Below are 26,333 nucleotides of genomic sequence, written 5' to 3' on the forward strand. Positions count from 1 at the left end.
CTGTTAATCGTTTTTATTCTCTGTCGGTGTTTTTAGTATCTGGAAAAAGGGACCGATGACTGTGGCAGTCTGGTCCGTTTCATCCCAGAAACCAACCAACCAACCCCTCTCCCTCTCCATCCACCCTTTCTCCCTCTCCATCCACCCTTTCTCCCTCTCCATCCACCCTTTCTCCCTCTCCATCCACCCTTTCTCCCTCTCCATCCACCCTTTCTCCCTCTCCATCCACCCTTTCTCCCTCTCCATCCACCCTTTCTCCCTCTCCATCCACCCTTTCTCCCTCTCCATCCACCCTTTCTCCCTCTCCATCCACCCTTTCTCCCTCTCCATCCACCCTTTCTCCCTCTCCATCCACCCTTTCTCCCTCTCCATCCACCCTTTCTCCCTCTCCATCCACCCTTTCTCCCTCTCCAGCCACCCTTTCTCCCTCTCCAGCCACCCTTTCTCCCTCTCCAGCCACCCTTTCTCCCTCTCCAGCCACCCTTTCTCCCTCTCCAGCCACCCTTTCTCCCTCTCCAGCCACCCTTTCTCCCTCTCCAGCCACCCTTTCTCCCTCTCCAGCCACCCTTTCTCCCTCTCCAGCCACCCTTTCTCCCTCTCCAGCCACCCTTTCTCCCTCTCCAGCCACCCTTTCTCCCTCTCCAGCCACCCTTTCTCCCTCTCCAGCCACCCTTTCTCCCTCTCCAGCCACCCTTTCTCCCTCTCCAGCCACCCTTTCTCCCTCTCCAGCCACCCTTTCTCCCTCTCCAGCCACCCTTTCTCCCTCTCCAGCCACCCTTTCTCCCTCTCCAGCCACCCTTTCTCCCTCTCCAGCCACCCTTTCTCCCTCTCCAGCCACCCTTTCTCCCTCTCCAGCCACCCTTTCTCCCTCTCCAGCCACCCTTTCTCCCTCTCCAGCCACCCTTTCTCCCTCTCCAGCCACCCTTTCTCCCTCTCCAGCCACCCTTTCTCCCTCTCCAGCCACCCTTTCTCCCTCTCCAGCCACCCTTTCTCCCTCTCCATCCACCCTTTCTCCCTCTCCATCCACCCCCTCTCCCTCTCCATCCACCCCCTCTCCCTCTCCATCCACCCCCTCTCCCTCTCCATCCACCCCCTCTCCCTCTCCATCCACCCCCTCTCCCTCTCCATCCACCCCCTCTCCCTCTCCATCCACCCCCTCTCCCTCTCCATCCACCCCCTCTCCCTCTCCATCCACCCCCTCTCCCTCTCCATCCACCCCCTCTCCCTCTCCATCCACCCCCTCTCCCTCTCCATCCACCCCCTCTCCCTCTCCATCCACCCCCTCTCCCTCTCCATCCACCCCCTCTCCCTCTCCATCCACCCCCTCTCCCTCTCCATCCACCCCCTCTCCCTCTCCATCCACCCCCTCTCCCTCTCCATCCACCCCCTCTCCCTCTCCATCCACCCCCTCTCCCTCTCCATCCACCCCCTCTCCCTCTCCATCCACCCCCTCTCCCTCTCCATCCACCCCCTCTCCCTCTCCATCCACCCCCTCTCCCTCTCCATCCACCCCCTCTCCCTCTCCATCCACCGCCCTCTCCCTCTCCATCCACCGCCCTCTCCCTCTCCATCCACCGCCCTCTCCCTCTCCATCCACCGCCCTCTCCCTCTCCATCCACCGCCCTCTCCCTCTCCATCCACCGCCCTCTCCCTCTCCATCCACCGCCCTCTCCCTCTCCATCCACCGCCCTCTCCCTCTCCATCCACCGCCCTCTCCCTCTCCATCCACCGCCCTCTCCCTCTCCATCCACCGCCCTCTCCCTCTCCATCCACCCCCCTCTCCCTCTCCATCCACCCCCCTCTCCCTCTCAATCCACCCCCCCTTCATCCACCCCAACTCTCTATACAACCCCCTCGCCCTCTCCACCCCACCACTCTATGAAAGAGCCATGTAGGGATAGAAGACAGATGCCTTGAGCCCTTGACTTTTCCGTTTTTCAGTTTCTTGAAGACCCATTAAAGACAGATGACGCTACTGTTTTGGTAAAGCAAGATCCCAAACTGAAACAAAATGCTGTTGGATCTGAGCATAATGTAAGTTTTCATGCATGTACTGTATTGTTTCGAAAGTGTAGTAAGAATGTCATGATACAAAAATGGGCAATTCAAGCTGAATTTTCATGGATGGTGAACAATTGTAACCTATGATACCAGTTATTTTCAAGACTTTTTGTGGTCTTCCAGTTGACACTATTTAGATGTGCTATTTGTAGGTTATTACCGATGGTATTTTAACAGCACTTGTAACAAGCAGGTCCTTACAAACCATTAACCTTGCATTAATTTTTTATTATGATTCTATGTAATGAATGCTTTCAGTACATACTCGGTGTCAACAGAGAAAAGAAGACTTGCTTTTGGAAGTAAATGTTAATGTTATGTGTCTTTCTCACAGTGCTATAGCAGATGATGTGGAACTTTGATATGTGATGGGTATATTGTAAAGTTCCTAGTCATTATTCACTGTAGTATTTAGATCATTACTGAAATCCTACTTTCGCTGTATGTAATTCTGTATGATTTTCGTCCAGTACACATGACATAAATTTTAATTGTTTCCTAAGGAGCAGGCACTGGAAATACATGCTAACAGAGCAAGAAGCTGTATAAATAGCATTAAATTTGGTTAATTTTGCTGATAATGTGTGGAATGCCATATTCATTTGATTAATGACCAAAAATTTGTCATACATACAGAAGTTAGTCAGCAGTTATAATTCAGGTTGTTTTTTTCTTTCAGTCTGTTAGAGATCCATTGGGAATATCTTGGTCCACTGATTTTATCAAGGAGGACCCTGAACTAAATTTGGAAATGAATGTAACAGAGAATATTGTAAGTATTTACATCTCTGATTTATTGCTTGTAGTCAAGCAATTGTTTAGAATATAGGATGCATTGCAGTGGAATTGTTACAGATTGTCAGTTTTCTGGAACTTGTTTCTGTTCATAATTGTAGAGTATTCTTGTACTCCTGCACCTGACTTTCATGCCACCTGGTACGTGCTGTTTTAAATAGAAGTGGAAGGGGACTGGTGGCTGACCTTGTTCATATAAAGTATATTGTATAATGGTTGTGTGTGATGGATAAACAGAATTCACGTTTAGATGAAGTGTAAGTTCTAATAGTGTAGATCATTTGAGAAATATTCCTCCTTTCGATAACTTCTGATAAATACAATTCAAAAGAAGATTGGCTATTCTTATCTTTTGTGTGAATCATAGTTATCTTGAATTTGTCCTAAAAATTTTTGTGGGTTTGAAAAAGAGAGATAAAACTTGTGTATTGCGGATCAGCCCTGATACTTTGGCCACAACCTGAAATAAGGCAAAGAGAGGGGAACATTCAACACACAATTGCAGAACGTTAGGTACTGGCTCATTCTTCATCTCATTGTTCATAAAACAACTTGTTGCGGTTATAAAGGATACTTCAGGCACTGAAATGTGTGGTGATTATACAAGCATACAGGTCAAGGAATCAAGCTATCATGCTAGGGCCTTGTTTCTCTGAAAATATGTAACATAAATTAAATAGTGGTAGACACCTGAGCAGCAAATGTAAGAGCAGGATGTGTGACCATAACAGTGATCTTCAGTAGCACATGCAGCTGTGAGGTGAACATCGTAGTTCTGTCAGCTAGCACGACATGCAGTCTTTGTGGCATGGAGAACATAAAATGCTAGTGCTTAATAATGATGCAGAAAAATAGGACTGACCATTTTGATACTGGCACATGGCCAGCAATATTCTGTATTAATTGTGGAATTGGGAATTATATTTGGTAATTGTATGAGAAGCTAGAGCAAGCTAGCAGTGTAGCAAAGTAACACTTTGTTGGAGGAGCAATTCAGTGGCAGGCTGCTGCATGTGTTACTGGTAGGTTCAAACAACACACAAGTGTTACGTAGATGCTTCAGGACCTCAAACAAGAATTCCCAGAGAAAAAGGGGTTGTTCTTTTGAGGAACAGTATTGAGACATTTAGAGAACTGCCATTTGAAGCTGACTGCTGAACGATTTTGTTGTTTCTTAAATTGCACATAAGGACTATGAAGATAAAAACTGAGAAATCAGGGCTGTCATGGAGGCACATATACAGTCTTCTTCTCCCATATTTGTGAGTGGAATGGGAAAGGAAATGACCAGCAGGGTTATGGGGTACCCTTTGCCACATGCCTTTATGTGGATAGCAAAGTATTGATGTATTTGGAGATACTAGGCAAAATAAATAGCTGACTAATTTAATAGTAGTCAAAGTATGTATACATATATACAAAATAATCTATTAGCAATTCCCAGAATTAAGTTTCGGTAGATTAGTACGTCATAAACAGCTGGTTGTAAGTATTCTTCACAATGGTAAATTCCTGTGGGAGCTTCTGCCTTCAGATTTGCAGCCTGGCTCATCCCACATCCGTCAACATTTTTTTTTATGGAATGCAATGTGTAAATCGAAGAATGAACAAATGAATATCATTCACACCCCAACTCTAGCTGGAGCAGAGGTTACAGTGTTGAAAAGAAATTTAATTTTATGAAAAAAATTATGAAACATTCAATAATCAATGCAACCCATCAAGACAAAATTAACGTTACCATATTTTACTGAAAGAAGTTATACGTGTACAAGCAATTCATGATGATGTTTAAAATCATCAGATTTCACAAGGCTATAACTTTGTCACAAATAAAGGCACAGAATTTTGGTCACATTTTTACTTCTATACATGCCTGCATAGCCTTTATTTACAAAGGAACCATATGATTTTCCTGTTCCTTACATTTTATATGTGTGCTCATACAACATTAAGGTGCTTTTCACAGCTGTGTTTAGGATCATATTCATTATTTACTGATCACAAATATCAAAATTCCTTTCAACACACATAAGCATCCAGGCGATAGACTTGATCCATGCATTTGCAAGCATGTCAGTTTAGGAAACTCACTGCTGTTCCCATGTAGCATCATAGTTCATCCAAAGTTGTTGGAAGAGGAGGCACATAGGTGGAGCCTTTCACAAACTCCCACCAATAAAAAAGATACCATACTGTGAGCTGTAGCAAATTTCAAGGTCAGGTCTGCAGCCCTGTTAGCTCATCAATCACTCAGGGTACTTGCTGTTAAGAAGTGCTGTTCTGTGCAGGTTCCAATGCAGTGATACACCATCCATATGAAAACTTGTGTGTCTGATAATTTTCCATCTCTTCTGTTGTTAGTCCATCTATGTGTTTTCTAATATTGTCAACTTTCTTAAATTTGTTCCAGAAATCCCTTCTCTTCAGATTCAGTTCAGTGCTAATCCCACTAAACTGTTCATCACATTACATAATTTGAATTACAAATCATGATCACTACCAAAAAACTTCCTGTCTCATATTGCACAGCACATTAATAAGGGTAATGTTGCAGCTACCAGTTCCCTTGAAGACTCATTTTATAACATGTAAAGCAGCCAGAAGTGGCTTGCTACTTGAAGAAATAGACATTACTGATAGATGAAAGATTATCTAGGTCAATGAAGAGGTTTATGCAAGGTTTTCAGTTGTCAACATCACATCACATTCCTACTACAAGCTTGTAAATACTAATTTGTTCATAGCTGCCATACCCTATAAGATTATCCTATATGATACTACTGAGTGAAAGGATGCTAGGAAGCATTTCTGCAAGTTGACACTCCGGAGGAACATTGATTAATTGCAAGGCAGAAAGGCATGTGCTTTTTGGGTAACTCATTCTCATGCTGGTGCCTCCTTAATTTATTATCAACCCGAATGCCCAAGAACTTAACTCATGGATCCTCACCTAGTGTCTGTCATTGATATCTCCTTGTATCTGTAAGTCATTTGGATTTGTTTGGAATTGCATTATGTGTGTTTTTTTGTAAGTATAAATGTTGAATTTTTGTTCTGTTGCCTGTAAACCAGTTGCAAGCATGTTCCATTATTCTCCTGGCTGTTTGTAGTAAGAATGTGTTTGCCAGTTATCAGAGTTCTTGTCATCAGCAAGCATTGCAGATTTTGAAGGCATCTGCAATGGTTTTACCGCAACTTTTATGTAGGTCAGGATAAATCACATGCTGAGCCCTGTGGGAATTGTATGTATTGTTTCTCCATTTTGTATTAAGGTTTCCTCCCAAGGTATCATTTAGTACTATGACACAGTTTTTTATTGTTAAGCTAAGATTCAGTTCTTGTAAGTGTAATTCTTTTAACACAGTAACACTGTAGTTTCCCAAGTAAATGGAGATCAAGGTTGTAATGTATTGCCAGTAGGTTTTCTCCACTTCTACTACATATTTCAGTTACGCTGTAAATTCTGCACAATATTTTATTAATTAGATTATTAGATCATAACAAGAAGAGTTCCTGCTTCTGCCACTAGATGATTCTTCTAATTGATTTGACAATTCATCTGATGGTACTGATGTCTGGTAAGGTATAGACTTCTTGACTGAGTCTTATGGATGTAATTTCAGTGGTCACCCCCCCCCCCCCCCCCCCCAGTTTTTTCAGCTACTGTTAAGAAATTATTATTTTCATGGCCTGATGTTATCTCAGTTTTTCTAAATATTATGCTGGTGCTTAAGTTGATAGCACTTTCATTTTGCATGTTGGTATTCCAGTTGCTGAGGATTTATTTATCAATTGTCATTTCTTTTATGGAGTTTACATATATTTGAGTTTACATATTCTCCATTTGTCATTTGGAGATACTTAGTAGAACTGTGGCCACTAGAAATTGGAGTGCCAAGTGGAGAAATAGGAGTGCTGTTGACATATTCATTTGTTTGGATTCTGTACAGGGGTAATAGCAGTGGAGGCAGCCAGAAACATTTGCACCGGGTTTGCTTAATGCCATTGGACAGAGCTTTGCAAGAATATGGGTTTGTAATTCTAAGATGATTTGTTTTACCATTATTGACTTAGCTTCAGGGTTTGATGAAGATCATTTAAATGCATTAATTCAAAGTGAGCCATGTTACTGTACTTGAGAACTGGCAAATTGAATGAATTGTGATCATTTCATGACTCTTTGACATTTTCATGCAATGGAGAAGGCTCAAAAATAGGGTGTATGGATACCACATGCACTAAACCAAAATCACAAAAATGGATGGCCATATGTGCATTCTTGCTTGCCTGTCATCAGTTGCTTGTGAGCAACACTAATCATCCCTAGACTGTATCATTATGCTGATGAGAAATGGTGGCTTTGTGCTAAAATAAGGAAAAGAAAGTAATGGTTGAGCCCAAACAAAGCAGCAACAAAAAGCATCCACAAAAGACAATGTTGTACATCCTGTGTGGTGGTCTTCGAATTGCATCCATGAGATGTAACCACTGATTACTGCTGACATTTACTGTCAACAACTGAGATGTGTTGCAGATGCAGTACATCATCAACAACCAGGAAGACACTACTCCAGCATAATGCCTGCCCGCAGTCTGCTAGACTGACCAAAAAACAGTACACATGATTTGGGTTTCGAAATCATTGCACACCCACCTAATTCAAATGATCTTGCACCCTCAGATTTTCTCCCTTTCTGCTCTCTATTGAACAACCTTCAACGGACTTCCTTTCAAGATGTAAATACACTGTGAACCTTGTTGAAAGTGTTCACCTTAAAACCATGTGACTTCTACAGTTACAGAATGAAAGTCATCCCAGGATTGGGAGACCGCTGTAAACAGTGAAGGAGAATGTTTCATTGATTATTTAAGTCTCCCATATTTGTATCTGTTACCTATTAAACTTACAGAAAAATCTAATTAACCATGTACCATCCAAATACTTGCAACAAATGGGTACATAGGCGTAACCTTTTTTCATTTTACTGGTAAACTGTTTCCATTCATCTCTGTCTAACCAATATGTATAATGTTCAAAATAACACTTGGTCTGTTAAGCACATTGTCTGGGTACAGATGGTGCTAACACGGATTGGTATTGTACATATCTTTTGCAACACAGTTAACTCAGTGCATGTGTGCTACGTCTTCAATGATGAATCATACTGTCTTTAGTTGTCAAGTTAATAAAGAATTTAATATTTTCTCAAAATATATATGGTCCCCAAGGGAGGTTATGGGCGAATAAATGTCAGAAGATTCTTAATTTCTTGCCATAAAATGACATGGCTCTGTTGAGAGGTTAATGTAATCTGTGCACCATTTTTTCTCAGAACATTTGAGGAGTAGTGATGGGTCAGCTGTGTTGTGACAGTTATCCAACATGAAAACTAAATACTTTTGATCTGAGGTACAGTATTGGTTGAAATAATTTTAATGAACAATGCAAGAGGTGCATTGAAATATTATCAAAAAATGAGCATTGTTTCTAAAAGTAATTTGACATGAATAAAATGCAACGAAGAACCTGTAAATTAGTTAATAAATTTACTTCCTTGTAGTAATGGCTGAAGCACTAAATATCCACCAGTTGATGTTTGAAATAATTTGAATATGTTGTATGATCAGTAGGCCTCGTAGTTGCAGTGGATAGAGATAAAACTATTTCTTAATGGAATACAACAGTATAGTTACTCATTAAATGCGTATAGTAACATTACTTTTCTAAATGATTGATAATGTGTTCACACGGTTGGCTGTGTGGAATTAAAATAGCTCCTGAAAGAATTTTTGAAAATTATGTTTAAATCATAAATTATTTGAATTGCACCCTTCCTTTAAAATAGAAATACACAAGGAATGTGTTACATTAGACATGCAGTAATTATATCTAAAACTTGAAATCTTGAAGATAAAAGTCAAAAACTAATTGCATTTGGGACATCATAGATTCTATACATACCTCACACAAATAGCATTATTCATAATGCAATTTTTGATACAATAAAAAACTAAAACTGTACATAAATTGTATGATTTAAATACACAAGTCTTTCAGTTTTTAATTATATTACATTTTCTTATTAAAAAAAAAGATGTATCTCGTAACACAGTTGTAGGTCCCAATTCTAAAGATATAAGTACTATATATGGCTTTTTAAATAATCATTGGTTAATTTATTAATATGCAAATCTGTTCAGTTATAACATAAAGTGCTGTCACTTTTGTATTGTGTGAATACATTGTAGCCTTTGTAATGGGTTTCAAAAACATTACCATAGCCTCTGTATTTTCAGAGATGCCATAAATTGTTTTACACCTCTCTCATTTAAAATTTCTGCCATGACACAGTCCAGGGTTTATCAGATCAATATGCACATCCTTGACAGCATCTGTTGCTATTGTGTCTTCGTCTGCAGCATTTGATCCCAGCAAGAATCATTTTCCACCTCCGAATACCCAGCACATCTTTGATGAGTTGCATCCTCAGTTATGAAAAGATGTTTGGTTTTTTCAAGCTTCAGGGTTGGAGTGATGACAATATTATGATAGCTGAAGGTAAAAAATAATTATTATTTTGAATATGAGCAAAACGTTTGACCTGAATGTAAGTTATGCTCACTAAGTTGTACAGAAACCATCTTCCAGTACCATAAAACATGGTTTTTGCTTGAATCTGAGTTTGTGCTCATTTATAAAAATCTGTAGCTCAGCCAGCATACCCTTTTCTGTGTTTTGTCTGTTTCCACACTCCTCTCCTCATTTTGTACCAAAATAGCATCCATCACAACTTTGCCATGACATGCTGCAAAAAATAACAGTCCATTTTCACTTTAAATACTTTCGAACACAAACTGGATAACATGTACTTGTTTTCTAATAGGGGAGTACAACCATCTCAACAAATTGTAAACTTTTTTAGACATGAGATCATCTTCTTTACTTCAGGTGTAATATATATATAAGAACATAGCTATAGAAACTTTCATGTGTTAGATCTCATTAGTGATGATGGCATGATAAAATGTTTCCGCAGCATCCAAGCAAAACCTGTGAAGCCTGTACTTGTTCATGTGATGATGAGCACTTCGACCTTTGTCTCATTACGCCGAGAAGCATTCTCTACAATGTCTGTCTGTAGATCTCCAGATTTGAGAGATCCATTTTGCACATATCCCCAATTCAGCAGATTGAGAGATTTTAATGAAACAGTGAAATATTAAATATAAAATTTGCTTATCAATTTATGACACTACATCAGTGATGATACAATTAACTACTTCACATTTTTGTTGCCTGTCAACGTCAGTTCATTTTTTTTCCATTTTACTTATTGATAAGTAAATTTCATAATTTAATGTGGAGTGAAGTTTAGGAGTTCACAACTCTTTCTTTCACTTTTTCTTTACTTTAAATCCATACATTTGCTAAGTTGCTCTCTTTCCTTTCTTCTGAAGTTTTGTGATATTTTCTTGTCACTTTCTCTACATTGAACCAACTGTGACTGATTTGTCTATAGTTTTGCAACATTCTCTCTCTCTCTCTCTCTCTCTCTCTCTCTGTCTCTGTCTCTGTCTCTGTCTCTCAAATTTACTATACATTATCTTTAACAGAAAGCTAGTATTAATAATGTGTAACAATTGCACGAGCCTTAATATGCAGATGTATTACCATGTAAATTATTCAGCAAATGAAACTTTTATTGTTTCATCCATAAAAGAAATCCCCTGTAAATTCTTTCTTTAACAGCACATTTTATAAAAAAATGTGTAGGTTAAAGTTAACAAACAAAACATATAAACTTTCTTCCTGACCCACCTTCTGAGTAGTAAGAATCCTTGACGTTAAACTTAATCAGTATTTTTAGTTGCATATATGGCAGCAAACATTATGAATTTAAACTTAAAATGCCTCTAGGACTGTAGCCAGACAAAATGTACTTTGTAACATGGTCTACGCAGTTAAAATCAGCACACAGTGTCATACTGATCAGTACGTTAGGTATGTATTGTGAAGACAAAGATTCTTCACATCATTGTAACCCCTACTTCTAACTTTCAAAAATTAGATGTGGGAAATTATTTACGTTTTTCCTCCGCAGACAGGAAAATAGATACTACAGATAAACCGTGATGCAAAAACAAAGATAAGGTTCAGAAAATTATATTTTACTCTCGTGTTCACATTTTGGAATTGTTCAAAACTACAAATTTGCCAGGCAAGATGGCTGGCCTTCAGCTAGCTTCAGGAGGTGAAATAGCTAGTTCTGGCAATACATGCACACAAAAGTACAAGGAACTTCCATAGCTTTTGGAATTAGCAGTTCCCTTATCTGGAAAGAGTTAGTAATAGATACAGGAAGGTTGGGAAAGAAGGGCAGGTCACTGACACCCAAAGAGTGTCACTCACAAAGATACATCATCAATTTGACCTTATATTTTAGAGAACAAAAGCATACCATACTTTACGGATTATGACACTTTTTTTCTTCATTAAATTTCCTACAACATTCAGGTGTGTCCTACTCTCAAAAGTAATGTATAAATGTCCAGTGTTTGATTTAAAATTCCTGCCAGGCTTAAAAAAGGCCATATATTCAATGCTGTAGGAAACCTATCTCTATCTGGCAACACTGGAGTCAACTGGCAGCAGTAGTGCACTGATGCGATGAACAAGTTGTGGAGCCTCACAAGCTTGCTAACTGTCCCCCTCCTGTCCTGCCATTACAAACCCAGAACACTCCCTAGCCAATGATGTGTCATTGCAGTCTGCAGTGCCAGTGAACTTGAACTGAAAGTGATTTGTGTTATTGGTAACAGAGGAGTATTTTATTTAGTAGTTTCCTAATGGAAAAATAGAGGTTTCGTGTGATGTGGGCTATAAATTGAAGGTAATAGCATATGCAGAACAATATGGAAACAACGCAGCTGAGTGGTATTTTGGTCCTCCTCCAACAGAAAGAGCCATTCATGATTGGCTTGCAAGTAAGGAAGAACTGAAAAAATGAAGAAGACTACATGTGCAAATTGAAGACCGAGTACAGAATGGCGAAAACTACATGGTGTCCAAAATTAAAGCAACAAACAACTACTTCCCTGCCCTGTTTTTCATTCACGATACAATCGTACAAACTGTAAACCAGATGTCCATACGATCGTGTTCTGCATGGAAGACGGCAGTCTGGTCAATTGACAACTATGCTAGTGATGTCAGTGATTGTATGAAATGGATTAGTGTTTGTTGTGTAGTCCCACATTCACAATCACCATGTACACAGCTACAGACAATGCAGGTGGACACAGAGGAAATGCCTACTAGACCCGGCAGTGGAGGGCCATAGAAAGAAAGGAAGCAAGATAGTCAAAAATTGATGTGGTAAGATGGCTTAGTGTGAATTGTGTTGTTGTTTGTTGTATGGGACAACAGTTCATAGAGACTCACTGTATCCCAAAATCCAAGACAGGGTTGACCATGTGTGACTTCCGAAGAGAGGACTGTTATTTGGCTGTAAGGTCACAACAGACCACCTGAGTACTGCACGGCAACTGGCATATGGGCTTGCAGTGTCCGCTGGATGTGTTGTATCAAAGTAAACTCTGTGCAAATGACTTTGCCAGAGTTGCCTTTGTCGGAGACCTGCTGTATATCTAACTCTGACACATCTTCACAGAAGGCAATGTCTAGAGTGAGCAGGCAGCTTGCTTGTGACCCAGGGCATGCTGCCCTGTCTTGTGTTCAAATGGTGAACCCCATGCTGCATTCTGGGATGTCACCGTCTGTCACAGGTGTGTCGTGTAGGTTGTGATAAAGGGACAAGAATTATGTAGTATACAAACTGATGAGTACTTCAGCTTTCCAAATTGTTTGTTTAGGGTTTAAGGCAAGTGGCAAGTGATGAAAAGCTTCCACCTTTCCACTAGCATTTTGCAGCATTGACTGTTGCTCTACTATGCCCAGCTGGCTCTGGTTTGCGAAGCAAGTTGGCCATGTTTTGCTTTGAAGTGCATAACACTATGTACCGACTTAACAGAAAATCCTAGGAAGTTGTGGTCTTACGTTAAATCAGTAAGTGGCTCGAAACAGCATATCCAGACACTCCGGGATGATGATGGCATTGAAACAGAGGATAACACGCGTAAAGCTGAAATACTAAACACCTTTTTCCAAAGCTGTTTCACAGAGGAAGACCGCACTGCAGTTCCTTCTCTAAATCCTCGCACAAACGAAAAAATGGCTGATATCGATATAAGTGGCCAAGGAATAGAAAAGCAACTGGAATCACTCAACAGAGTCAGGTCCACTGGACCTGACGGGATACCAATTCGTTTCTACACAGAGTACACGAAAGAACTTGCCCCCCTTCTGACAGCCGTGTACTGTAAGTCTCTAGAGGAACGGAAGGTTCCAAATGATTGGAAAAGAGCACAGGTAGTCCCAGTCTTCAAGAAGGGTCGTCGAGCAGATGCGCAAAACTATAGACCTATATCTCTGACGTTGATCTGTTGTAGAATCTTATAACATGTTTTTTGCTCAAGTATCATGTCGTTTTTGGAAACCCTGAATCTACTCTGTAGGAATCAACATGGATTCCGGAAACAGCGATCGTGTGAGACCCAACTCGCTTTATTTGTTCATGAGACCCAGAAAATATTAGATACCGGCTCCCAGGTAGATGTTATTTTCCTTGACTTCTGGAAGGCGTTCGATACAGTTCCGCACTGTCGCCTGATAAACAAAGTAAGAGCCTACGGAATATCAGACCAGCTGTGTGGCTGGATTGAAGAGTTTCTAGCAAACAGAACACAGCATGTTGTTATCAATGGAGAGACGTCTACAGACGTTAAAGTAACCTCTGGCGTGCCACAGGGGAGTGTTATGGGACCATTGCTTTTCACAATATATATAAATGACGTAGTAGATAGTGTCGGAAATTCCATGCGGCTTTTCGCAGATGATGCTGTAGTATACAGAGAAGTTGCAGCATTAGAGAATTGTAGCGAAATGCAGGAGGATCTGCAGCAGATAGGCACTTGGTGCAGGGAGTGGCAACTGACCCTTAACATAGACAAATGTAATGTATTTCGAATACATAGAAGGAATGATCCTTTATTGTATGATTATATGATAGCGTAACAAACACTGGTAGCAGTTACTTCTGTAAAATATCTGAGAGTATGTGTGCGGAACGATTTGAAGTGTAATGATCATATAAAATTAATTGTTGGTAAGGCGGGTACCAGGTTGAGATTCATTGGGAGGGTCCTTAGAAAATGTAGTCCATCAACAAAGGAGGTGGCTTACAAAACACTCGTTCGACCTATACTTGAGTATTGCTCAACAGTATGGGATCCGTACCAGATCGGGTTGACGGAGGAGATAGAGAAGATCCAAAGAAGAGCGGCGCGTTTCATCACAGGGATATTTGGTAACCGTGATAGCGTTACCGAGATGTTTAGCAAACTCAAGTGGCAGACTCTGCAAGAGAGGCGCTCTGCATCGCAGTGTAGCTTGCTCACCAGGTTTCGAGAGGGTGCATTTCTGCATGAGGTATCGAATATATTGCTTCCCCCTATTTATACCTTCCGAGGAGATCACGAATGTAAAATTAGAGAGATTGGAGCGCGCACAGAGGCTTTCAGACAGTTGTTCTTCCCCCGAATCATACGCGACTGGAACAGAAAAGGGAGGTAATTACAGTGGCACGTAAAGTGCCCTCTGCCACACACCGTTGGGTGGCTTGCGGAGTATAAATGTAGATGTAGATGTAGAACACTCATACCCATCTGCAACTGGCTCTGTTTCAACTCACTTCTGCTCTGGTGTATTTTTTTACCAATTATGGTTGATACACTACATTGACATTTTAATCAAGACTCTGGTGTAATGAGTAGTATATTTTGGTCAATCTGAGGGACAGAGTTACTGGTGACTGTTATTTCCAGCCTTATTTCACCTTCTAAGTATCATTCTAACAGTTACCTTAAACCTTTCACTGAATCTTACACATTTCCATAGGGCCCCTTACCCTGCACTTTAACTCAAATATCATGGAACTAATTTCATTACTATGCTCCTTGCACAGTTTTTTCTAACTCTCTAATTCCCACTTAAAAGTGACAATAAATCAGTTATTCTTCGTAGAATATCACTGCATTCTGCTTCATTCTGCTGCTTTTATGCTCAGATTATCCAATCCAGTGGGACCTGAACTATGGCTGGGTCCAAACTGGGTCATGTTCTTTGTCTTTTATTTACCAGAACAACATCAGACCCATTAGAATAAGTGCCGCTGCAGTCTTTGGTATGACAATAGTCAGTGTTGTCTCTTTCTGGTGCTGATCTTCACAATATGAATTTCCATGCTGCAATTAGGTTTTCAGGGAGATTGGTCCCTCCTGCTGGTTCAGAAGTGTGTTCATAGATTACATTAGTTCTGGCCCTAGAGATTGATTTAAGCTGGTTAGGTTTGCAGTAGGTGGCACTTCCATGGGCTACTCTGGCCAGTACAAATGTGGCTGGGAAATGCTCAAGCGAGTTCTCCCAGCAGTCAATGTGGACAGGCAGAAAGTAGGCCCCATTATGTTGCACGCTGTTCCATTTAATAAGAAAGCATTCACCTTTCATCCTGCCCTCGTTGCTGATGTACCCCTTCACTTCTTGAAACATCTAGATGCTACTACCATCTTGTCAGAGCTAGGGTCCAACCCATGTGCCTCGACCAGCTGAAAGTACAATACTGGCTGGACCACTTTTTAATTGCATTCTCTTTCCTCCTTTGTCCCATTAGCAATTTCACTGCACAGGAATCCTGCCCCACTCTTATTACCATACTCAGACAGACTGTGATTTTCTCTCAGTGGCATTTTTGTAACTTTTCTTCCTCCATTTCTACATATCTCCCCTTGTCTTTAGCAGTTAATAACAGTCACGGAGTTATTACTCTCACAAATTTCTTCAGTATTCCCCAGTTGACGAGCAATACATGAATTACGTAGCGGTCATGATGTGCTTGTTTCCCTGCTACTGTTAGAGAAATAGAAATGGAAACGTTTCTTCCATCTATTCTCACTTACGCCTTGGCTACTTCAAATTAAAGGCAAGTCTTTGTGCTCAGGTGCTGAAACCAACCTCGTCTTTGGTGATAGTTCCTTCTGTACTTTCCTTAGAACCTTTAAATACTTCTCTTCTTGCAACAAAAATACCCCTAGCTGAAACACTACCTTCTACAGACCGCAACCATTTAAATAACTGCTTCCCTATCCAAGACTTCTACTTGCGTTTGCAGATCACTGATATTCTGAGTAATATGTAATACTGCTGCTTTTCTACTTCAGCTTTCTGCATTTCCATCTTTCTTCTCAGTTTTATGCATAAGTTCAAAATCTTATTCACTTTCTTCTCAGTTTTATGCATAAGTTCAAAATCTTATTCACTTAGCCTTGCTGTGCATCGTGTCAACCTATTGGGAAGGATTCTTTAACCCCAACAACCATTTTAATGCCGCATTATCTGTTATTACTCTAAATGTTTTACCGTACAGTTAAAATTTGAAATATGTGAATCCATAAATAATGTTAACATTCCATTCTCCCTTATGGAATAATTTCATTCTGCAGAATCCAGTTGTCTTGAGTGTAAGCTACTGGATGTTCTATGCATTCCACCTCGTCTGATAAGACACGGCCTGGTGCATGGTTTTATGCATCACATAATAAAATAAATTCTCTATTAAAATCTGGAAATGCCACAATTGGACTCAATGCTAAAGCTCCTTTAAACTCAAAGGAATGTTGGCACTGGTCTGACCACACAAATTTGGTACTCTTTTAAATTGTGTAACATTCTGGCAATATCTGCACATCCTTCTATGAACTGGTGGTAATAGTACAGAAGTCCAGAATGATTGCCACTCGTTTACAGATTATTTTATGGGAAATTCACTTACAGCTCTAATTAATCTTGGGTCTGTCTTAACTCGTCTTCTGATATGTCCTATTCCATAGCAAAATCACACTTTCCTGTACTCAGTGTGAACTTCACTGCTTTTAACCTTAGGAATACTTCCCTTAATCACTGAATGTGCAGTTTGATATCACTTCCATAGATGATTATGTCATCAAGATGCACAAGGGATTTCCATAGTTTCAAACTTATTAGTACTGCATCCGACAATCTCTGAAATGTTACAGGTGCATTTTTTAATGAGGATGGCACACTTCTGATTTGGTAGTGTCCCCAGGGTGCCAGAAATTCGGTTTTGTGTCAGTCGTGTGGTGCAGGCTCTATTTGGTGATACACTTCAAATCCATTGTTGAAAAATATTAGCATTGCTGAGAATGATCCATAGTTTGTGATGTGTGGGAAAGGGTAGGCATCTGCTATGGTTTTCACATTTAGGTGTCTGTAATCAAACACAATCTATATTTTTGGCACAACTATTCCTACCCACCATTGACTATTACATTCTTCAATTATTCCATCATTCATCTGGTGATCGATTTATAACACCAAAATTGGGTGAAAGTTGTTAGCTATTCTGTATGGTTTATGATAGGCTGATGATTCATTTCCTATTGGTATGTAGTGTTGTGCAATATGCGTACCTGATAATGGTCCTTTAGGAAAACATAAATCATTGAATTCCAAAAGTAGTTTTTTCATCTGTTCCCTATTGCTTTCCTCTAAGCGCTTTACTTTTGCTCCCCATACAGTTTCAGTAATATCTGGCAATTCTCCTTTTCTGACACACCGCATGTCCCATTCTTCTTCCTATAAGATATTCATGTAAGCGATTAACATCTGGTTTGTTAATCGTATGCCCTCTGTGCTGAAACGTTACATAGAAACAGGTATGTGCATGATATGTCTGTTAAATAAACAACCCACCTGTTCTAATACCTCATTCTCTTCTAATGGTTCCACCAAACACAAAATTCCTATTGGTAAGCTAGACTCATCACTGACCCAAAGTAATTTCACAGTACCCTTAGATACATAATCATGAAAATCAAGTCTTAGTATGGTTGTTCATGGTTTAATTAGTTCATCTTTTGCAACAAACCCTCCTTGCCACCTCTCTACCATGACTTAACCTAACTGAAGCATTTTTCTGTAATGTTCCACACTAGGTAGCTGGAAGTTAATTATGGCACAATGCTGAATAAAGAAATCTAGTCCCAGAATCATGTCATAGCCTTTAATTGTGTGTTGCACAATCTCTATTGTTTAAGTTAAGCTGTATCCAGGTGGATGCCTATGTCCACCATCCTAATGGTGTGAAGTCTTTATTCCCACTCCATGCAGTCTGTACTGTGGTGGATCCAAGTGCTTACTTTTCACCAGATCACTTGTGGCAGCTGAAACATGATCCCTGCATCCAATATGATCATGGAATCCTTTTCTTCCTACTACTCTTCTTATCACACACAGATCTTATCGCATCTACTTCTGCATACAGTTTTGTTTCATCTAGTCTTACTGGGAATCACCATAGGTGGACAAAGAGTCCCAGCTAGTGTTTAATATCTTATTTCTCCTGCTCCTCTACTTTTAAAACTGTTACGTCTTCTTACTTTATTCACATCACCCTGAGGCTGGGGTAGAAAAATCCACTGGTTCTCTATTTGCAATAAAATCTACTTCATAAAATTCATGACTGTCAGATGTTTTTTCTATTACCCCTTTATTCACTGTAACATGGGTGTAGGTTCAAACATTGCTGTAAGAAGGAGGCAAACTTCTGACATCAGTGTTGCATGACGCTTGGATTGTCACATGTGGAGAGTGAAATGAGATGTCAGGACAACTGTAGATATGTCTAATTAGTTTCTTTTGTCCAAACCTCAACCATAGTACATCAGGAACAGCTTGTTAGAAGCTTCCAATTGCCTCTCATTTGAAATAGTAGACATCTGACATTGCTGACAGTGCAAGGCTGAACGTGGGGTCACTCAGTGCTGCTGTCAGCAGTCTCTGGTTGCGACAGTGATGACACCACAGTGGTGCGCCTGATTATGGCTGTGAACTTCCTCCAGTGAGCAACCAGCTCCCTTGAGCATCACAGCAGGCTGTCTAATGGTCAAACGGCAGACCCCACACTACATTCTAGGATGTCACTCTGGGTGTCACAGACTTGTGGGTGTTGTTGGCTCTGATATTGAGACAAGTCATTTAGTACACAAATGGCTGAATGTTTATACATTCCAGGCTATGTTCGTTAAGGGCTTCAGGCAAATATTTTAAACACAACTGATGTCTGGTGAGGAAAGTCTCCCGACGTTCCACTAATGTACTGCAGCATTGGCTGTTGCTGTACCACATCCAGCTGACAGCTTCGCAATGCCAGTTGGTTGTGTTTTGCTTTGCAGCATGTAATACTCCCACCCATCTGCGGCTGACTCTGTTGCAGCTCACTTCTGCTCTTGTGTATTTTCTGACCAAATTCACTTGACATGCTGCAGGAAAAACCCAACAAGGACCCACACCAGAGAGATAATTGAAAGGACCTAGAATCAAACATGTGTGTCAGTGGGAAAAAAGGTCATGGTATAGAGTAAGAGAAGACATTATGGTCACATATTTCAAGACGTACAGCATAAGTAATGATCTAGCAGGCAGTGGAGGCCATCTCTTACATGGAGAAGATAGTGGTCATGAAGGAGAAACTAAATTTTGATATTCAGGGGCCTTTAGGTCAGTTTGCTTTTATACACTAAAATTTTTTTTAGCCTGGCTTTGCAATCTAATATTAAAAATTGTAAAAATGTTACTTTTAAAGAACTGGTTAAAAATGAAATTGTGCCTCATAGCCCAAAGAATCTTCTAGTCTGTAAAATATACTGAGGGTCTCACTGGAGACTTGACCAATCATTATTATCCTCTCAATCTTGTACAAAAACAAATCTCTCATGCCTTATCTTTCCAGCCATTCATTGTCTGGCCACAGAGGAGCATTTCCCTTGTAACTCAGTACCACACAGGACTGGAGCAACTGAATTATGTTCTCCATCTGGGTTCTGACTACCTCTCATCATGCCCTGAAGTGAGAAATTTTCTGCCCACTATCCTTCACACACCTCCCACAGTGGTATTCCACCGTCCACCAAACCTACACAATCTACTCGTCCATTCCTACACAACTCCTGCTCCAACCCCTTGCCTCATGGCTCATACCTCTGTAATAGGCCTAGATGCAAGACCTTCCCCATACATCCTCTGACCACCACCACAAACACCTATCCCATCAAAGACAGGGCTACCTCTGAAACCAGTCATGATCTACAAGCTAAGCTGCAACTGCTGTGCTGCATTCTGTGTGGACATGACAACCAACTAGCCATCTGTACGCATGCCTGGCCACCGAAAAAAGTGAACTACTTGGTTGCTGAGCATGCTGCCAGACATGACATCCTTCATTTGAATGACTGCTTCACAGTCTGTGCCATATTGTTCTTTCCCACTGACACCAGATTTTCTGAATTGTGCAGGTGGGAACTTTGCCTGCATTCATGTAACCCTCCTGGCCTCAACCTTCATTAGTCATTGTCCTCACCCATCCAGCTTCCTGTTCCATTCCAGCACCATACAGCCCTCATTCCACCATCACACACAGTCATTTTACTTCTCTCCTTTTTGGTATCCACCTGCCCACCTCTCCCCTGCCCGCCTCTCCCCCGCCCGATAGCACATAGCTGCCATACCCTCTTTCAACCTTATCCTTGCATGCTCCCCAGCAGCACTGCACTGTATGTCACCCCTACCCTACTATGCCCCTCCACCCCGCCTTCTTGTACCCTTGCTCAGCCACTACTCCCATCATGCTGCTGCCCACAGCATTGCCTCAGACTGTAGTCGTGTGTGTGTGTGTGTGTGTGTGTGTGTGTGTGTGTGTGTGTGTGTATCACTTATTTTTGATGGTCGAACTATAGGCCAAAAGTTTTATTTGTGACACTCTTGTTGTTGTGCCTATCTATGACTTAGCATCTTCACAATATGGCAAGTGTCAACTTTGCTTCCCCCTGCTGGTCCAGGGGTTAGGATAGGCTTGAGATATCCCTGCCTATTGTAAGAGGTGACTAACAGGAGTGTCTCACTTTCCATGCCTATAAGTTCCGGTCTCATTTTATGATTTGACCTGCCACTTTCCAAATTCTACAGAAGTGCAGGCCATTTGGGGAAGGACACCTTACGTGGTGCACGAGTTATCCATAGTGCCCTTAGATACGATCTCCTGAGCCTCTTGTCATGGCTTTGCATCTCCACCTGCAGATGAATTATTTGGGCAAGGATACTTTCCCGGGTATGTCCTCTTCCATTGTCTCCTGTACTCTTCAGCCCCCATGACAGTATTGGATTTCTCGGCGCCCAATATCCAGTACAGTAGCCAGTCTGTTGTGGTAGGGCCACCATGTAAACATTTGGTGGTAGTCCCCTGACAACACAGGGATCACACTGCTGATGCTTGAGCTGTAAACTGCCCATGTATGCCAAGGAGTAGATGCCTGTCTTCTTGGGGCGCCAGGACTCCCAGCAACAGCCATCATGCCAGGTGGCCTTTGCTGTGGCTGTGTGGTGCCCATGGGGCAGTGGGTGGCATCATGGCAGATGACTCCCAATTAAGCAGACTGTCACCTCTTGCTGGTGACTGTATGGCGACAGCAGTCTCTAAGAAGGGCAAAATCGAGTACAATGCTGACAGATATGATCCTAAATCATTTCCCTCCATTGCTATGCCATGGGAGAGTCATAGGGCTACAGAAATAAGAGAGCCATATTCGCCTTGTCATTTAGTGTGTAGCAGAATGGACAGGGACTCCTTTCTGTGTACAAAGCCTCAATTTTTTGTTATCTTGAGGGTAGTAAGTTTGGGGAAGTGACAGCGCTGTCAAAGATGAGAAGTGGTGCAGTCTCCATTCAGACAGCATCCCCAACCCAATCCCGGGCATTACTCGCTTCTGACAGGCTGGGTGATATTCCTGTTTGTGTCACTCCCCATAAAAGCCTCACCATGGTCCAGGGGATTATTTTCCATTGCGACTGCTTGCGGTCTGGCAACAAGCTCCACGCCAATCTAGAATGGTGGGTTTCATTTCATCTGGTGCGTTTACAGGAGACCCAAAGACAACAGGGGTGCTACCTGTGCCTTCATCTTGGCGTTTGAGGGTGAGTCATTGTCTGAGTAGGTCAAGGTGATGGTTTACCACTATGATGTTAAACCATACGTCCCTCCCCCTATGTGGTGCAATAAGTGCTGGAAATTTGGGCACATGTCTTCCTGATGCATTTCCAACGCTACATGTCGAGACTCCCTGTGCACCTCCTCCCACTTGTATCAGCGGTAGGGAGCAGCACTCCCCCAGCTAGACAGACTGCACAGTACTCCAAAAGGAGCGGAAAATCATGGAGTACAAAATCCTGGACCTGTTGACTTACCAAGAGGCTAAACGTAAATGTGGACGATTCCACCGCGTTTGGTTGACGTCCATATATGCTGCAGTTACATTACCCATTGCCATCACAAGTACCTACTTTGGGAGCAAGGACTCCCCCAAATGCAGGGGACATAAGTGCCCTCCTCCCAGCTGGAGAAGCAACAGCCTCCTCTGGCTCGTCTCGTGAGGAAGTGGTCCATTTGGACCCTCTCTCCCAAGGTCTCCACTAATGCCACAGAGGACACTAACCAGTGGCTAAAGGAGCCAAAAGCTGCTGGACGAAGAGCTTCACGGTCTTCTTTGATGGCTGAAGCTACTTTAGAGAAGTATTCCCAGCAAGCCGCTAAAGAGAAGTGAGAAGGCAAAGAAGCAAAGAAGTCTGCTAAGAAAAAGAACCCTCCTGTGGCCTCAACACCACCACCACCACTACCTACCAATGCTGCACCTGCGGATGAGTTAGAGAGCTCGGCATCTCCCGAGGACCTGGATCTCACTGATGCCTCATCCACAATAGGAATGCATACAAATACTCAGTCAGTGGCAGCAGGTGACTCTGAGGCATAACCTGCCTCCTTGTGTGTTTCATGCCTTCTTGGCCTCACGATAACGTCATCCTCCAGTGCAACAGCTGCAGTTTTTTCCACCACCTGACTTGGCCATGGCATTGTTTAGCTTCACACCTGCTTTCTGCATTGTCCTCCAGGAAACCTGATTCCCGGTAATGCAGACCCCTGCCCTTTATCGCTGTAGGGGATATTACAAGAACTGTAGTGACGACAATAGTGTGTCAGGTGGAGTTTATGTCCTGAACTCAGTATGCAGTGAACCTGTGCCCCTTCAAACCACTCTTGAAGCTGTGGTTGTCAGGATAAGGATGATGCAGGAAATAACTGTCTGCAATGTATATCTTCTTCCAGATGGTGCAGTACCCTGAATGCATTAGGTGCACTGATTCAACTACTCCCTAAACCTTACCTCCTTTTTGGAGATTTTAATATCCTTAACCCATTGGCACTGTGCTTACTGGCTGAGGTGGAGATGTTGAAACTACAGTGCCTCATTTCGACCTCTGCCTCTTAAATACTGGGCGCCCCACACATTTCAGTGTGGCTCATCGCACTTACTCCGCCATTGATTTATCCCAGAACTTCTCCCATCTGTCCACTGGAGAGCCCATGATGACTGGCGTGGTAGTGACTACCTTCTGATCTTCCTGTCATTCCCCAGCACCATTCCCCAGGATGTCTACAGAGATGGGCTTTAAACAAGGCAGACTAGGAAGCTTTCATCTCTGCTGTCACCATTGAAACTACTTCACATTGTACCATCGATGTGGTAGTTGAGCAGGTCACTAGAACGATCGTTTCTGTGGCAGAAAACACGATCCCTTGTTCTATAGGGTGGCCCCGGCGACAGTCTGTACCTTGAGGGTCGCCGGAAATCGCCGAAGCCACTAAAGAGCGTTGGCGAGCTCTACAGCGACGTAAGTGCCACCCTTCCCTAGAGCAACTAATGGCTTTTAAAGGGCTTGTACGTGTGTTCGCCAGCTAATATAGAGACAGAAACAGGCGTGTTAGGAGAGGGATGTCTCTACCATTGAGTGCCACATGTCCCCATCCCAAGTCTGGACGAAGATCAGATGTGTTTGTTGGTACCAGACCCCGACAGGTGTTACTGGCATTAACATCAATGGCGTGTTACCTACCGTCGCAAACACAATTGCCGAGCATTTACGGAGCACTATGGTTGAGCCTCCACTTCAGAGAATTATCCCCCAGGATTTTGCACCCTCAGACGGCAGATGGAAAGGAAAGCCCTCCAGTTCACTGAACGTTACATTGAACCCCATAATGCTCGATTTTCAGAGTGGGAGTTCCTCATCTTCCTTTCACATTGCCATGCCACAACTCCTGGGCCAGATCGGACCCAGTCAGATGATGAAAGATCTCTTGTTTGACTACAAGCAACATCTCATCATCTCCAACTAGATGTGGAGTGATGTCATCTTTGCATCGTAATGGTGGGAGAGCACCATTATTTCAGTGCCCAAACCCAGTTAAAACCACACTTAATGTGGATAGCTATCAGCCCATCAGCCTCACCAACGTTCTTCGTAAGCTGTTAGAACATACGGTAAGTCGGTGGTTGTGTTGGGTCCTGGAATCACATGGCCTGCTGGCTACATGCGAGGGTTTCCGCCAGGGTCACTCTACCATTGATAGTTTCCCTCGAGTCTGCCATTGGAACAGGCTTTTCCAGATGCCAACACCTGGTTGCCATCTTGTTTGATTTACGAAAAGCTGAAGACATGACCTGGCAACATATTCTTGCCACATTATGTGAGTAGGGTCTGTGAGGCATGCTCCCGATTTTTATCCAAAATTTCCTATCACTCCGTATTTTCTGAGTCCAAGTTGGTTTTCTCCTATAGTTTCCCCACATATACAGGAGAATGGGGTCTTGCAGGGCTCTGTATTGAGTGTATCTCTATTTTTAGTGGCCATTAATGGTCTTGCTGTCAGGCTGTTGGTCTCACCTCTGTATGCAGACGACTTATGCATTTCGTACTGCTCCACTAGTAATGGTGTTTCTGAGCAGCGCCTACAGGGAACCATTCACAAGGTGCAGGCATGTGTTCTAGCTCATGGCTTCCACTTTTCAGCTGTGAAGTCGTGTGTCACGCACTTCTGTCATCGTCGTACTATTCATCCAGAACCAGAACTTTACTTTAATGATGATCCACCACTCACTGTAATGGATACATATCGATTCTTACGACTGGATTTCAGTGCCCGATTGACATAGCTTCCTCATCTTCATCATCTGAAGTGGTAGTACTGGCAGCACCTCAATGTCCTCTGCTGCCTGAGCGACACCAACTGGGGTGCAGATCACTCTATGGTGCTGCAGCTCTATCGAGCCCTTGTTCAGTCCCTTCTTGACTATGGGAGTCTGGTTTATTGTTTGGCAGCTCCCTCTGCGTTACGTTTACTAGACCCAGTGCACCACTGTGGCATTTGACTAGCAGCAAGGTTTCAGGACGAGTCCAGTGACCAGGCTTGAGTGCCTCCAATGAAGATTAGGTGTGCACAACTGCTCGCCAGTTACGTTGCACACATTCATAGTTCTCCTGAGCAGCCGAATTACCATTTCCCTTTCCCATCCACAGCATTTCATCTCCTGCATCAGAGGCCCAGGTCAGGGCTTAAGATGGCAGTTCGCATCTGATTTCTTGCGTCTGAAGTGGCGTCCTTGATTTTACCACCTATGCTCAAGATCCATTCACGTAAACCTCCGTGGTGTACACTGAGTCCGAAGCTTCGCCTGGACATTTCACAGGGCCCTAAGGACTCAGTTAACCCTGCAGCTCTTTGCTGTCACTTCCTCTCGATTCTTGACTTGTAACGGGACCATGAAGTGGTTTACACTGACAGATTGATGGGTGATGGTCACGTTGGCTTAGGGTATGTTCATGTGGGACATACTGAACAGCACTCCTTGCCAGACAGCTGCAGTCTTTTGACTGCAGAGCTGGCAGCCATTTCTCGTGCTATTGCGTGCATCCACTCATGTCCTGTTGAGTCATTTCTTCTCTGTACTGAATCATTGAGCTGCCTTACAAGCTATTGACTAGTGCTACCCTGACTGTTCCGTGGTGGCGTCCATCCAGGAGTCCATCTATGCCCGGCAATGGACCAGTTGTTCCGTGTTGTTTGTGTGGACCCCAGGGCATGTCGGAATCCCACGAAATGAACTTTCCAACAGGCTGGAAACCACTTATGGAGATCAGCATCCCTGTAACTGACCTGCGATCCTTATTATGTCACAATATTTTTCAGGTTTGGGAGATGGTATGGCATAATCTCAGTACGCACAACAAACTGCGTGCCCTGAAGGAGACTATGAATGTGTGGAAGACCTCCATGCGAGCCTCTCACAGGCACTCTGTTGTCGCAAGGACCCACTTCGTTGTCACTGTGGCTGACATGACTGTCATCCACATCTTGCTTTACTGCCCACTTCTAGCCACTCTATGGTCGACT

General features: G+C 42.5%; 1 protein-coding gene across 4 annotated transcripts in view; it reads left to right on the top strand.

The window, feature by feature from the left end:
• Nucleotides 1-26,333, top strand: part of LOC126427113 (zinc finger protein 91-like) — a 127,144-nt gene that overhangs the window by 49,767 nt on the left and 51,044 nt on the right. For 2 of the 4 annotated variants that reach the window (XM_050089335.1, XM_050089338.1), the window contains exons 4-5: nt 1,942-2,034; nt 2,741-2,833. In XM_050089335.1, coding sequence (XP_049945292.1) covers nt 1,942-2,034; nt 2,741-2,833 — 186 coding nt within the window. The remainder of the gene's footprint in view (nt 1-1,941; nt 2,035-2,740; nt 2,834-26,333) is intronic. The other 2 variants (XM_050089336.1, XM_050089337.1) reach the window with 1 other exon arrangement.

This window comes from Schistocerca serialis, chromosome 11 (assembly GCF_023864345.2).
Source record: "Schistocerca serialis cubense isolate TAMUIC-IGC-003099 chromosome 11, iqSchSeri2.2, whole genome shotgun sequence".
NCBI classification, from domain to species: domain Eukaryota; kingdom Metazoa; phylum Arthropoda; class Insecta; order Orthoptera; family Acrididae; genus Schistocerca; species Schistocerca serialis.